This window comes from Alligator sinensis, unplaced genomic scaffold (assembly GCF_000455745.1).
Source record: "Alligator sinensis unplaced genomic scaffold, ASM45574v1 scaffold900_1, whole genome shotgun sequence".
NCBI lineage: Eukaryota > Metazoa > Chordata > Crocodylia > Alligatoridae > Alligator > Alligator sinensis.
The window spans coordinates 522,640-536,835 of NW_005842882.1; the positions used below are offsets into that span (position 1 = coordinate 522,640).

Consider the following 14,196-nt stretch of genomic DNA (forward strand, 5'->3'; position numbering starts at 1 on the left):
TGCCTGCATGGCTTTCCCTGCTTCCAGACATGTGCTTCCAGGATCTTCCTGGAATCTGGGAAAGTTAAGTTTCCCCCCTTCCAGAGACATGCCCTTGGCAATCTTTACTCTAATATTGTTCTCAGGTTGACTCAAAATGACATGTCACAGCTTTTATAGGAGTTATGAAACAACAGTACATAGGGCAAAATCCTGTTTTGTCTCATAGGCAAGTAAGTATGAGTCTAAATGAAATTCTACTTCCCTTTTTTCCATTATAGAAGCACTATTATAACAATAATTAAACCCACTACATGACAACTCTGAATATAGGTAAACTGTGTAGCCATGCTCAGTAGAGCTCAGTAGAGCTACATGGTATCATCTCTGGAAGAGTGTGGTAACCACTGGTACCTTGGAGTAATTTTGTTCTGCTACCTGGTCGTTCACAGCCTGTATGGCCTCAGCGAGGCTATAAATTGTACTCGGGTGTAAAGGTGGTATAGGGCATTACCAAATCATGGACAACTAGCCTCATATGTTAGTCACAAGAACCAAGTGGAAGTCTTTTCTTCCTCATCATTTAAGTGGCTCTGCTTTAAACTTCACAACAGTATGTTTGGCACTTCTGTACAGTGGAAATTCAATTCCTTGATGCATAAACTGCACATGTAGACATTTATGTCAGTATTTCCCAACCTTTTCCAGCCCAAGGTACACTTCAATTAATAAAATTTTTCTGCAGCACACCAGTTGCCAATTTCTAAAATCACGAGTGAGACCTTATAAGCGGGCAATAAGGCGAAGTGCAGCGTTTATTGATTAGGTGCTTAATACACACACACGTATCCCATGTTCATTCCCCAATTTCTGTTCTGCGCTGGTATATGTTACCAGTCTTATCACTCCTCGGATCAACTTAGCGGTTGGCTAAGCTGAGCACGAGTAGAAGCTGAACTTCTCCTGGTCCTTCTCATCAGATGAACCTGTGCTTCAGGATGACATGCAGAACAAGACCCAAAATCAATATGTCTTGCCCCATCTTTTATAGCCCGGTGAATTCACCTAGTCCTCTGGGCTCTGCTGTATTATCGCTGTGTTCTTTCTGGAAGGTTAATTGACGTTGTTCTCTCGCTGTTCTGGGGCAGATTCTTGTTTTGGTCTTTTATCTGTCTACATTCTTCTGCCATTCGTCAAGCTGAAGTTTTCCTTTTGAGCTGCTTTTTCCTGTGCTGTGCTGTGCAGGAGCTGCCTTCTTTTAGCTGGAGACTATGTAATACCCAGGACCAGGTCTGGATCCCAACGCCACCACAGAGAAGGTACAACCCACAGAGCTGCCTGTCCGCTGCCCAAGTCCTTCAGGAATTGTGCAGTTTAGGCTTTAAGAAAAACATTTTTCATTGCTACGTTAGTGATGTAGCAGTGGAAGTGGACAGCATTATAACAGAGGTTGATAGAAGATGGCAATTAAAATATCTAAAAAATATTTCAAGTATTCCTGCCTTCCCTCCCCACCCCGCCTTTTTTGGTTATGCAATGATTTCAAACAAGTTCTTGCTTGAAATAGTTTCAAAGTGAAAAAGATGGGTTACTGGGAATCTATAGGTTTTCTTTGTTAGTCGTCTATTGATTCTTAAAGGAGAAAAGAAAAGAGAGAAAATATATCTAGGAACAATTTTGGTTGTTTGTTTTAATTTCCATTTGATTTGTGACAACACAAAAATAAATGTTGTGAATTGCTTTTTTAAACAATTAGATAAAGTCCAAGAAAATAAAATAAAGAAAAATTCATTTTGGTGAAAAGCGCTCATGAAAAACTGTTAAAAATTTTTACTCTCCCTTGGGATACTCCAATAAAATCTTTCGCCTTTTTATAAAAAACAGTAGAGAATATTCGAGTTCCCCATTTGTAACATGACTTAACCTGCCATTAGGTCTTCACATCTCCCCTGAAAGTACAACCACAGTTCTCCGTGCTGGCCACCCCTCCCCAACTTCATGGATATTTGTTAAGTCAATGCAAAATGGTAAGTTGCTTGGAAATATTCATTCCATCTTAGCATATATGTATTTCTGTACTTATTAATATTTAAATATGAGCTTAATTCTCACTGATTTCAGAATTAATAAAAGATACAATTTTCTGATTTGATTCATTCTAGAACTATTTTGCAATTGCTTCCTTTAAAGAAACTATTAAAATACTTAACCCTACAGTCAGAGCATGAAAACTGCAGAAGGAAACGGTTGAAAGAAAATGACAGAAAACCCTCCCTCCCCAAAATGTCTATGACATCTGTCTGTAAAGAATTTCTAATTAAATTAATTTGGAATGTACACATAATGTAGCATTTGAATAAATAATAAAACATATAGTCAATGGATCATCTAATCTTTGTATTATGAAACGACCTATAAAAATGGGGTCTATTCGATGGCACGGAAGTTCTCAGAAATGTTTATTGATCAGTCGAAGTTCATCTACCTGACCGATCCTCCTGAGAAGTTTTGTGTTGTGCTCTGCCCTCGCTAAGATATCTTCGGTTCTGACAAGAAGTTGGAAGTAGTTCCTTAGAGCGTCAGCCGTCACATTCCACGTCTAATTCCAGCGCTCAAACCACTTTAGGGTTTAATTGTAGCTTTTCTCTCCAGTTTTTAAACGACTTTTTTTGTTTCAAACTGCTGTATGCATTTCAATCCTGCAGCATGTGTTACACTGGAACGAAAAAGTAACAGCAATTGGAAAGCTGTAGCAATTTCAAACGGTGTCAAATTAGATTAGTGTCTTATCTTAGAGAGACAGCCAGCATACCACAAGTTGGGGCACCTAGGAACATGGGACTGGAAGGGCCTGTGAGGCCAGTTCGAGTCTTCTGTATTCCCGGGCTGGGCTTTATCCAGCGGTTCCTAACAATTACTTCAACCCCCCCCATACCGCAAGTCGTAGCCATCGTTCACAGTATCTGATTATGAGAATGACAGCCTTCCTATAGATAGGGAAGTCACCAGTGAGTCCAGAGATGCCTGAAGAGGCCAATCCAAGTTTTGCAAGCTTGACTTCAGCTGTGCCATCCAGTTCCAGAAGGAAGGAATGGATCTGGGTGATGTCGGGTCACGTCTCCCTTTCTTCTCTCACTGACTTGTCTCCATAGCGAAGTGAGTTTCCTCAAAATGGTTGATGCCTCATCATACTGTTAGGGACAATTCAGTGCTCAAGTCTCCCATGTATTGATGTTAATATTTCATTTCTTATGCATGTCAAATGAAAGTATTTGAAAGAAATTACAATTCTGAAACAGTGACATATCTTGCAAAATTTACACCCTCCACAGACAGGAAGTATACAAAAAACAATTAGTATGCAGGTTTGACAATATAGCATATATAAAGCAAATATAAATGGGGGTAAAGGCAGCAGATGCGGGAGTCTGGGCTCTGGGGGTTGCAAGAGACTCTGTGAAGAGGAAGGGATGGATCAGTCCCACCCCTGAGGAGGGGATCTGGGCTATTTTTCAGTGTGGGGGTAAGTACTGGGCTCTCACACCCCCTGATCACACACCCCTGCCCCTGGGCCAGCCCCCAGAGCTGATCCGGTCTCTCTGAACTATGAGTTGGGGTGGGTGGCATTTTTGGATGTTGGCAACGAAGTCCCTATCTTCACTTTCCAGACTGTGTTTTTTACGGGGCAGAGAATCCGCCCTTGGTTCTGGGTTGGTCCAGTAGCTTATCTCGAACTATGTCCCATAGATCTTAAATGAAATATCCGACTGAAATTGGGACTCTCCAGCCTCAGGCTTGTCTGTGTGGCTCTGCAGCGGGGTCAGCAACTTGCGGCAATGACTGGGTCAGAAGTGGTGCCCCGCTACTCAGAGGTTGACCCCCCTGCTCTGAAAGACTTGTGCCTTCCTGCAGGTGTTCCCACTGTCTACTCTCTGTCCTTGATTGTTAGACAGCCTTTCTGCTTTGAAGGCTTTGTAAAACAGTGTGAGACCCAGGTTTTTTAGAAATTGGTTAACCCCTGGATACATATATCTTCAAGCCAATTCCCAAAGAGCAAATCTTTCAATACCACTTTCAAGCTATCAATGGAGACATTAGTAGTTAGATCCAAACAGGTGATGCCTGTTTCCACACAGCTCCTTTCCTTCTCCTCACTAAAGTGTTAAAAAGGGAAGCTTGTCACATCCTCAGGCCTATGAAAGGAATGGGTGTGACTGAAATGTTTCTAATCTTTGGTTTCAGGGTGGAGAAGGTTTGCAGTGCCTATTGAAGAAGGTAGTTAATGATTGTGGTTTATGAGTGGTCACATCCCACCTCCCATGTGAAATCCTCCCTCCTTGGGTGGATGAGCAGGCAGTGACTCACTAGCTCAGTGGAAACCTCATCAGCAAACCTCAGCACAAGCCTCATCAGCTTCTTGCATTTAAAGGATATCAAAAGGACAGCATCAGACATTTTCTGTGGCCGTGACCCACCAAAACACAATGCACCCAGGTGTTCTTCCTGTCCTTTCTCTGCCTGCATGCACCCTGCCTCTACAGCATTTCCTGAGAGCACTTCCCATTGCTACCAGAGAGCCATGGGGAGCACGCACCTCCTGCCATCCCTACCCTGCAAAGACTTGTCCTGCCTCCACATATGTACCACCTGCTGCTGCTGCTTACATTGCCACCTGGTTTTGCTCCCCCACTTTCTGTTTCATAGAGGGGTCATGACCTGTAGATGAGGAGCTGACTGAATTTAGTGAGAAAATGTTAGGATTATAAGCATTTAAATGCTTGGGGGATATGAAACATGGGGGATATGAAACACAAGGATTGTTAAGAAAGTTGCTACCACATTGTGGGTGCTGGGGTTACAACCTGGGTCACCCACTGCCTGGACAAATACCCTGAACACTGGACTTAAAAAATGGTATGACTCTACTACTTCTCCTTCTCCTCCTGCTACATCCAACATTGGTAGTCATGTGTTATCTGGGGCATGCACTGAGGGACCTTCCTTCCGGCCCTGAATAAGATCAAAATCAAGTGTAAATGACTACAGCAGATCCCTTGTGAACATCCTCAGAAGGGCAACATTATTTCCACAGCAGGATCTAAAAATCGGTGCAAACAGTGCCATAGGGGCTGCTGAAGTTAGGCCAGGTAAGTGCTACTTACCTGCCTGAAGAAGGTTTGGATTTGGGCTGAGCGTCTCCAGTCCCTGTGATGAAGAGAAGAGGGAGCAGAAGGGAAAACTTCTGAGGCCAATCCTCCGTCTCTGTATCCGTGTCTCTCTCACTGCCCTGTCTCTCCCCGGGGAGGGAATCATCTCTGCACTTTGAGATCACAGACGTGCGTGCATCCTGGAGAAAGGAGACTCTCCCGTTCATTCTTCTGCCGGCGGTTTCTGTTACTGACCTGATCAAACCCTCTCTCAGGGCTGGGCTTTGCCTTTGACCCTGATTCTCTCTTTCTCTCTTCAGTGAGCCTGACGCTGGATGCAGACACAGCACATCCCCAGCTCATCCTATCCACGGATTGCAAATACATGAGCTGAGGAGATACACAGCAGGATTTGCCTGAATATTGTGGGAGATATGATATTTTCCACTATGTGCTGGGCTGTGAGGGCTTCTCTACAGAGAGACATTGCTGGGGACAGCAGATGCGGGAGTCTGGGCTATGGGGGTTGCAAGAGAGTCTATGAAGAGGAAGGGATGGATCAGTCCCACATCCGGAGAGGGCAAGTGGGCTATTTTTCAATGTGGGGGTAAGTACTGGGCTCTCACCTCCCCTGATCACACACTGCCTATTTGTTGTTACATTGTTGTGTTGCAGGAGGACACCTGGAGTAGGGCAGATTGAAAGAATGGAAAATAGTACTAAAAATGAGTGCTCGTCCATATGAGCATCCTCACTAGGGGGGACATGTCTCAAGTATTTAATCTCAGATGCTTTCTCTTCTACCCTACTGCATGCCCTAACCCCACTCTTTTATATGCTTGGATCTGAAGGCCTTGAAAAAGGCTAAGGCAATCAGGACACGTAGTAGACATGTTATCTGTTCTTAGACCAACAAGATTTTTGCAAAAAAAAAAATTCTTTAATTTCAAGCTTTCAGACACAAACACCCTTCATCGTGCATTTGAGAAAAGATTGTAAAAATTCTCCTGGGTGGGAATGAAAGTTCATATTTCATAGGATTTCACAGAAGAGTCAATAAAAAGAGGCAAGGATTTTTAAGGTGATATTTATATTGGACCAAGTACTTGAAGGATGGGCTAGTATTTGTGCCCAAGAGCCGCATACAGAGCATTTATGAGCTGTCAGGGGCCAGGTCAGTACCGTGTGTCCTCCCTTCACCCCACAACAACTTGCGAAAACTCTCTCTGGGGCTGTGCGGGTGCAGGGAGCAGCGTTTGGGAGCAGGACAGGCAGGCAAGGCTAGGCACATGGGGCCAAGTCGTAGCGTGTTGACAGCTCGGGGCCAGGGCTCAGCCGACATGTGATCTGCTCCCTGCACCCCCTGCCCTGCAGAGTGGGGTGTGTTTCTGTATGGGTGAATGTGTGGCGGGAGTGTGTGCATGTGTGTGTGTGCGAGGGGTGCTGCCTGGGCACTAGGTCTCAGGAGCCAGCTGGGTGTGAGGAGAGGGAGGAGGCCAGGGGTGCATGCAGCAGAGCTCACCCAGGTGGTGTGGTCCACATCATTCCCCATAGCACTCTGCATAGGGTCAAGCACCACGGGGGCAGCTGCAGACCTCACCGCCCGAGCAAGCTGTGCTGCACGTGCCCCCTGCTTCCCCCTCCCGCTCCTCCCCCTCAGCTTCAGCCTACACCCACTGGCCCAATCCTGACCCTGACCAGTGGGCAGTTTCCAGCAGGGCTGTTCCTGATGTGCCTGCAGCCGGCCGGGTGCTGCTCCGCTCCCCTCACCTCCAGTGCTGACTCCTCCTCCCACTCTTGCCCTGCTGCACCACTCCAGGTAGGCAGGAAACTTTAGCCAGGCAGCTCCTGTGGGAGGCAAGGGGAGCAGAGCAGCACTGGGAACAGCCCTGCTGGAAGTGTGCGCAGTGGTCGGGGCCCAGGCTGGCAGGTGTGGGAGGGACACGGCATGGGCTGCCCTGGCAGGAGTAGGTGGGGCTTGGCCCCATGTGCAGTGCCGTGGGGGCAGCTGCAGGCTGGATCCAGTCAGTTGCTGCCTGGATCCGGCCTGCGGGCCATATTTTACCCACCCCTGAGCTGTGTAGTTGGGATAGAGTTAGACAAGTTTTCAAAGGCAAGGTGTGCTTTCTCGGGTTGCACACCTTACTTGCTTGCAAGTAAGAAGAGCGTATGCACTGTTCCTTAGTTTCTCCTTGCCTTGGCTGAAGATCAAATGCCCCACAGGTTTTTCAGCCCTTCTTTTTTAAAGACCTGCCTCTGCCTCTTGAAAATGAGAGTTATTTCTTCTACTTTTTAGGCATTTGGTGTCTCATCAACTGTACATTGTTCAGATGCTTCCCAACAAATATCTCTGCCTTATGGTGCCTCTGTTAACAGGGGACATCATTTTTTGTCTTTTTCCTTCTTTTTTTTTTCATTTCAGTTCACAGCCCTCTTTCATTCTTTCCTTTCCTTTCTGTGGAGGAGGCATATAAAGCCCTGGACTTTAGTTAACTTGTGCCTCAAGTTCATTCAAAATATCTGGGATTTGAGCCAGGATTTGAGCTAATTTGGGTGGCAAATTGGCTTAGCAGTCACACCAGAGAGTGGTAGTAGATGGGTCAATATTGACCTGGAAGGATGTGGGTAGTGGGGTCCCGCAGAGTTCAATCCTTGGACCTGTACTCTTCAGTATCTTCATCAGTGATTGGGCTGTGGCTGTGAAGTGTACCCTGTCCAAGTTTGTGGCCGATACTAAATTGTGGGGTGAAGTGCACACTCTGGAGGGTAGGGAACGATTGCAGTCAGATCTGGACAGGTGAGAAAAGTGGGCAGTACACAATAGGATTCAGTACAACAAGGACAAGTGCAGAGTGCTGCACCTAGGGCACAAAAATATCCAGCACATCTACTGGCTGGGCAGTGACCCTCTCAGCAGCACAGAAGCGGAAAGGGATCTCGGAGTCATAGTGGACTCCAAGATGAACATAAGTCGTCAGTGTGATGAAATCATCAGCAAAGCTAACCGCACTTTATTCTGCATCAGCAGAATAATTGCAAATAGATCCAAGGAGGCGACATTTCCCCTCTATGCAGCATTTGTCAGACCACAGCTGGAGTACTGCATTCAGTTTTGGGCACCGTACTTCAAGAAGGATGTTGATAAACTGAAGAGGGTCCAGAGGAGGGCCACTCATACGGTTAGGGGCTTACAGGTCAAGCCCTATGAGGAGAGACTGAGGGACCTGGACCTCTTCAGCCTCCACAAGAGAAGGCTGGGAGGTGATCTTGTGGCCGCCTATGAATTCATTAGGGGGACGGAGCAAGGGATCGGAGATGCTCTGTTCACCAGGGCGCCTCTTGGGGCAACAAGGAACGATGGTCACAAACTGACAGAGAGCAGATTTAGGCTAGATATCAGGAAAAACTTCTTCATGGTAAGGGTGGCCAAAACTTGGAATGGGCTTTCAAGGGCGGTGGTGCTCTCCCCTACCTTGGGGGTCTTTAGGAGAAGGCTGGAGAGGCATCTGGCTGGGGTCATCTCTATGAATCTCTGAATTGTTACTTCTTTTTTTAAGGAGCCCCTTTACCACATCAGTGCCAGATAAGCCTGCAGCAGGTTGCAGGCCTAAGGACAGTCGCAGAAGGAAGTTCCTGCCCCAAGAAGTCCTGCCTTTGTGTCGCCTTGCCCTTTTACAGTCTTGAGCCGTAACCAAGGAAGAGAGTGGTGCACCACTTCCAAAACTCGGTGGATCCTGTTGAAACTCACTGTTGCTCCTACCCATCCCCCAGCTGCATCTAGTGAGCCCCGGTTCCATGGACGACGCACTGGAACAAGCATCCCAGGCCCTTCTCAGCTTCACTGCACCTCTGGGAAGACGTGTCCCTGTGGGAACAGCTTTGAGAGCTCTTGCACCGGTTTCCCCACAATTGCATGTATTGGGATCTCATGTACCTTCTCCTTCCCTCTCTCCAGCCCCATATCTCCAGAGTTGGCCATGATATTGTTCACACAGCCGGGGACTTGTTGTTCTCTCCAGATCTGGATTATCTCCTTTCCCAATTCTATTTTTGATTCCAATCCTGGATCCAGTCCTTCTGGTGCTCCTGGGAGATCAGACTGTCAAAGATCTGAGCAGGATCATGGATACACCTACTCTGCAAAGCCGCCTCACCGACCCAGAGCTCTCTATAAAAGTTCCCAGAGCATCAGCACTCAAGCAAAAAGCTCCACTCATCTTAGCGGCTTCAGCTGCATCTGGCTTCCAAGCTTTGAGAGGCACTGACATCCCCAGCTAACAATACTTCTAGTCTCCCTCAGTTGGCTTTTACGAACCAGGATCAGCATGGGGTACAGCTCACAGTTGTCTCTTGCCCCCTCCCCAACCCAGCACCTACAACGTTGGGCAGCAGCAATTGAAACTAAATCATGTAACCCAGACAAGACAGAAGTTCTCCAACTCCAAACTCTGACTCTGTTACAAGGGACAGCCCCCATGTTGTGCTTGGGATCACAGAAGTGTATTATTACACAAATGAGACAGGGGAGGCCCACATACAAAGGGGCACCACGGTTGGGAAGGGTGCACAGGAAAGGACCCAGGGTGCCAGGGCCAGCACCGGGGTCCTGAGGGCAGCAGGGATCAGAATGGAGCTGGTCCCGGGGCCCTTTCCTTTTCTGAGCATCCCTCTGTGCCCAAACAAGCTGAGCTGTGTCAGGAGAGAGGGCAGCCTTGGCTGTGATTCCCCTTGGGGCCCAGCAGACTAAGCCTTTCAGGACCGCTCTGCCCTGCTGCCCTGGTGGCACTCTGCCAAGCTCTTGTGGGGGCAGAGGCAGGGGCTGAGTCCTGTTCTCTTTACCCACATGTCATGGCACCGTTACCGACGAGACTGGATTCTAAGGAGACCCATGTCCCAGGGGCTGGCAGCACATCCATCAGCATTGTCCTGATTATTACAGTGTTAAGTATCCCTGCCTGTCATGTGGGAGACCGGGTTCAATTCTTCTACAGGGAGGCGCTGCTTCTGCCCACCTGCCAAACCCACCGCCACTCCCTCCCTGTTCCCTCAACCAGCGCTCCCCTGCTGAGAGTATGGGCCTTTTTTTGCAGGCTCCGGCAGGGCAGGCTATCATGTGCACTGCCCTCCCCTGAACCACTTGTGCTTGTCAGACCCACCACTCTCGGTGGACCCAGGGTGACTGGGACTTGCTGAGCAGTGCGGATCCTGGCTGGGGCTGGGGTAGGGGGTCAGACACCACCCAAAGCTTCCCCTTTAGGTTCAGCTGCTTCCAGAAGTGCTGTCAGATACCATGCGGGGGAGGCAGTTCGGGCACAGGGGCTGGGGCTTTCCCAGCACATCTCTCCGGTAGCACAACTTCTTCCTTTCCCTCAAAGCCTGTCCCAGCTCTAGATATTGATGCAGCCAAAAGGAGACCATTGCCCCAGTGCCTGGCAACTCCCTGCCTCCTCAACCCACCCTGCTCGGGGCCTTGCGGAGCAAGTGCTGCAAGGGCTGGTGCACTGCTGTGGGCAGGGTGGTGCAAGCACTTGCGTCTCCAGAGGAATCAGCAGCCGCGGTCCCCATGGGGCACTCAGTGGCTCTGGCTTGGTACCAGCACAGGGACAGGCAGGAGGAGCCTGAAAGGGAGGGCCCGAGGCACATCTGGGCCAGCGGGATTGGAGCTGGTAAGCATCCCCTGCCCCTGGTGCTGGGGAGTGGCAGCGCTTGAGCCCCGGCGCCTCAGGAGACCCCATGTGCTGCAGGGCTGCCCCGTGGCTGGGTGCAGGCTGCTCACTTCTCCTGGCTCTGCAATGGCCCTGGATACGGGCGTCTGGAGCAGGAGGCAGGTGACCCCATCTGCATGAGTGCTTCTCAGAGATTTTTTCCCAGGGGGCCCTTGATTGGTAGGGACCCCTAGGCCCAGGCCACACAGGCCCATGTTTCAACGTGCCTATGCCCAAAACAACTGCTCTATTCCCAGTTTAGGCTTGGCCTGAGATGTTATGGTGACTAGAAGAAATGCTACAAGAACTTACTGAAGGCATGCCTCAAGAAAATGGATGCAGACCTGAAGTGTTGGGAGGAGCTGGCTGCCAGCTGACTCCAGCAGTGCTGCACAGTTAACCAATGAAAGCCTGTTTAAAGCTAAATCATTGCCCTCAAAACAGAAAAGAGAGAGCAGAGGAAGGAAAAGTAGAGGAATCACAGCCTGCTTTCCCTGCCAAAAGTCCTACAACTTCAGGAGATGGCTCAAGGATTAGACTCTGAAATCACCTCCAGTCCCATCAGTGAGAAATGGCAGAGGTCATCCTTGAATCAAGGGATTGCTGACCATGACTCCTCTTACTGCATGGGTCACTTTAACTCTGTATCTGGACACTTTCATTCTTTATATAAGTTTTGTCCCCACGGTTTACATATCACTAACTCTAGCCCTGTAAGGAGCATGAGCAGGAGCTTTACTTCACATTTTCTTCATTTTCCACCATCTGACCTTTGGGTTTGTAAATCACCAGGAAGGACACGCTGACAACAGGCCGAGTGCAATTGGGCGACAACCGTAGAAAAGCTTTGTGTCCATCTGGCTCAGAGGTAGCTGAAAAAGTGATGCTTACAGCCCCCACAAACTGCCACGCGAACTTCCCAGGGAAGGCAATCGGTTTGGTTCATGAGGAATTGAATTCCTTGAAGCCAGCGGCTTGTGACAAGGGAATGAGATGTTAAAATAAAGAAATAAATCACCAAGCAGAACCTACTTCTATATTTATCAACAACAGCTTTACTGACTGCAATCGTGAGGACAATGAAAAACTTGGGGTGATTTTTAATAATCAGAGTGAGGGGAAAGGGCCAAAATTTGCACAAATCATGTTTTAAGCAGCTGCAGCGGCTCCACTTCTCAGGACCGGAGGCTCTGGACAAGCAGTGCTTCAATGAACATCAGGGCCGGGTTCAACTGCATTTCCCAACACAACCAGCCCCGGGTTTTGGTGCCTCCTCTTCGCTGCCCCTCCCCCAACCCCCCAGCTGCACCCATGGGTGCCGGACCCCACAGGCCCCCGAGGGCCCCTCGGTCATGTAGGAAACGACACACGGGCAGAGTCGACCGTCCAGCTCAGCCACGTCCTGCTAACCGTGGTCGGGGGATGAAGAAACCCAGCCTGCGCGTCCAGGGCCATGGACACTGCACAGCTGATCGTCTGCAGCGAGAGGCGTCCTCCAGAGTCACAGACACGAGCACGACTGAGGCCGGAGGGGACAACGAGCAGGTCCCGTCTTGCACGTTTCCTTTCCCTCTCACTGGCTCCGGCTGAGCCTGATTTCACCAAACTCCACCAGGAACCAGGGCCGGATCCTGCCCCCCGCGAACGAAGCCGGCGAGAAGGTGAAGATCAGGGCCCTGGTGTCAGCATCGAGAAACGACACCTGCCCCAATGTGCAGTCCAGATACACCCCCACCCTGCTGGGCACCCGGTCCAGGGACAGCGGGGTGCGATCAGGGGCAGCGAGAGCCTCGTAGTGACCCACCCAGCGCCGTACACCCCAGACCCCCTCCTCGGGGCTAAATATGATCACTCCCTTCCTGCTCACAGACTCTCTGGCCACCCCCACAGCCCACCACCTCCCCTCTCCCACCTGCACCTCCCACCAGTGTCTCCTGGAGGTGAATCCCTCACGGCCCAGCATGCAGAGCCACGTGTCAAATCTCTCAGGATTGTCGGGCAGATCCTGCCGTGTGTTTGTCTGTCTCAAAGTTTTCCCATCCTCAGACAGGACGAGCTCGGGATGAGCCGTGTCTGGATCCAGAGTCATGTCCTCTGCAGGGAAAGGAGATAACAGGAGTGTGAGGAGCAGAGCTCAGCCCGAGGACAGGGTGTGATCAAGGCAGGGGCAGCTTTGGCTGCAGCTGGAGGTGAATCTGGAGTGGACCCGAGCAGGAAGCAGCCCAGAGACCTCAGCAAAGGGCAGGGCCGATTCTCCTGTCAGGAAGAGACGGGCCAGGGACAGAAACACGCTGGCTGGGCCAGGGCTGGGGCACGGGATCGTTCCCCTCCTGCACCTGCCGGTCACAGGCAGGGATGAGAGACCCTGGGGGCTCAGGAGAGCCCGGCAGAGGGTGTGAAGGGGAGAGCATGGATACAGCTTCTGGGGCAATGGCCAAAAGGAGACCATTGCCCCAGCACCTGGCAACTCCCTGCCGCCTCGACCCACCCTGCTCGGGGCCTGGCGGAGCAAGTGCTGCAAGGGCTGGTGCACTGCTGTGGGCAGGGAGGTGCAAGCACTTGTCTCCAGGGGAATCAGCAGCCGCGGTCCCCATGGGGCACTCAGTGGCTCTGGCTCGGTACCAGCACAGGGACAGGCTGGGGGAGCCTGAAAGGGAGGGCCCGAGGCACATCTGGGCCAGAGCTAGGACTAGCGTCCAAGATCAAAGATAATAAAAAGTCCTTTTTCAAATATATAGGGAGGATGAAGAAGGCACCGGGAAACATGGGGCCCCTGCAAGATACGCTGGGCAATCTGGTGGTTGCGGCAGAGGAGAAGGCAGACCTCTTTAACAAATTCTTCACCTCCGTTTTCTTGTGCAGGGACCGGGACTCCCCCACCGTGATTCAGGACGGACTTGAGGGGAACGCCTCCAGACCTAAGGTTGAGGAGGACCAGGTTAGAGTGCTTCTGGAGGGGCTGGACGTGTTCAAATCAGCAGGTCCAGATGCTCTCCACCCCAGGGTGTTGAGGGAGCTGGCTGGGGTTATTGCAGGGCCCTTGGCACGGCTTTACAAGCACTCGTGGTGCTCAGGCCAGGTGCCAGATGATTGGAAGATAGCCAATGTGGTCCCCATCTTTAAAAAAGGGAGGAGGGAGGACCTGGGCAACTATAGGCCTGTCAGTCTTACCTCAATCCTGGGGAAACTCTTTGAGATCCTTGGGACTGCACTGAAAGGGAGGGCCCGAGGCACATCTGGGCCAGCGGGATCGGAGCAGGTAAGCATCCCCTGCCCCTGGTGCTGGGGAGTGGCAGCGCTTGAGCCCCGGCGCCTCAGGAGACCCCCTGGGCTGCAGGGCTGCCCCCCGGCTGGGGGCAGGCCGG

The 14,196-nt window shown here is 50.3% G+C and overlaps 2 protein-coding genes across 2 annotated transcripts in view; both read right to left on the reverse strand.

Moving 5' to 3' along the window:
* Window positions 1-2,690, reverse strand: part of LOC102371254 (butyrophilin subfamily 1 member A1-like) — a 23,138-nt gene extending 20,448 nt beyond the window's left edge. Inside the window, exon 1 of the mRNA XM_025192029.1 lies at window positions 2,465-2,690. The gene's annotated coding sequence lies outside the window, so the exon portion shown is untranslated. The remainder of the gene's footprint in view (window positions 1-2,464) is intronic.
* A 9,609-nt stretch (window positions 2,691-12,299) lies between these two features.
* Window positions 12,300-13,612, reverse strand: LOC112548031 (butyrophilin subfamily 1 member A1-like; the record flags this gene model as incomplete). Its single annotated transcript, XM_025192035.1, has 2 exons — window positions 12,300-12,925; window positions 13,603-13,612. Coding segments are annotated over 2 exons (531 nt in total), but the record flags the coding sequence as incomplete, so codon positions are not given.
* Between the last annotated feature and the right edge of the window lie 584 nt (window positions 13,613-14,196).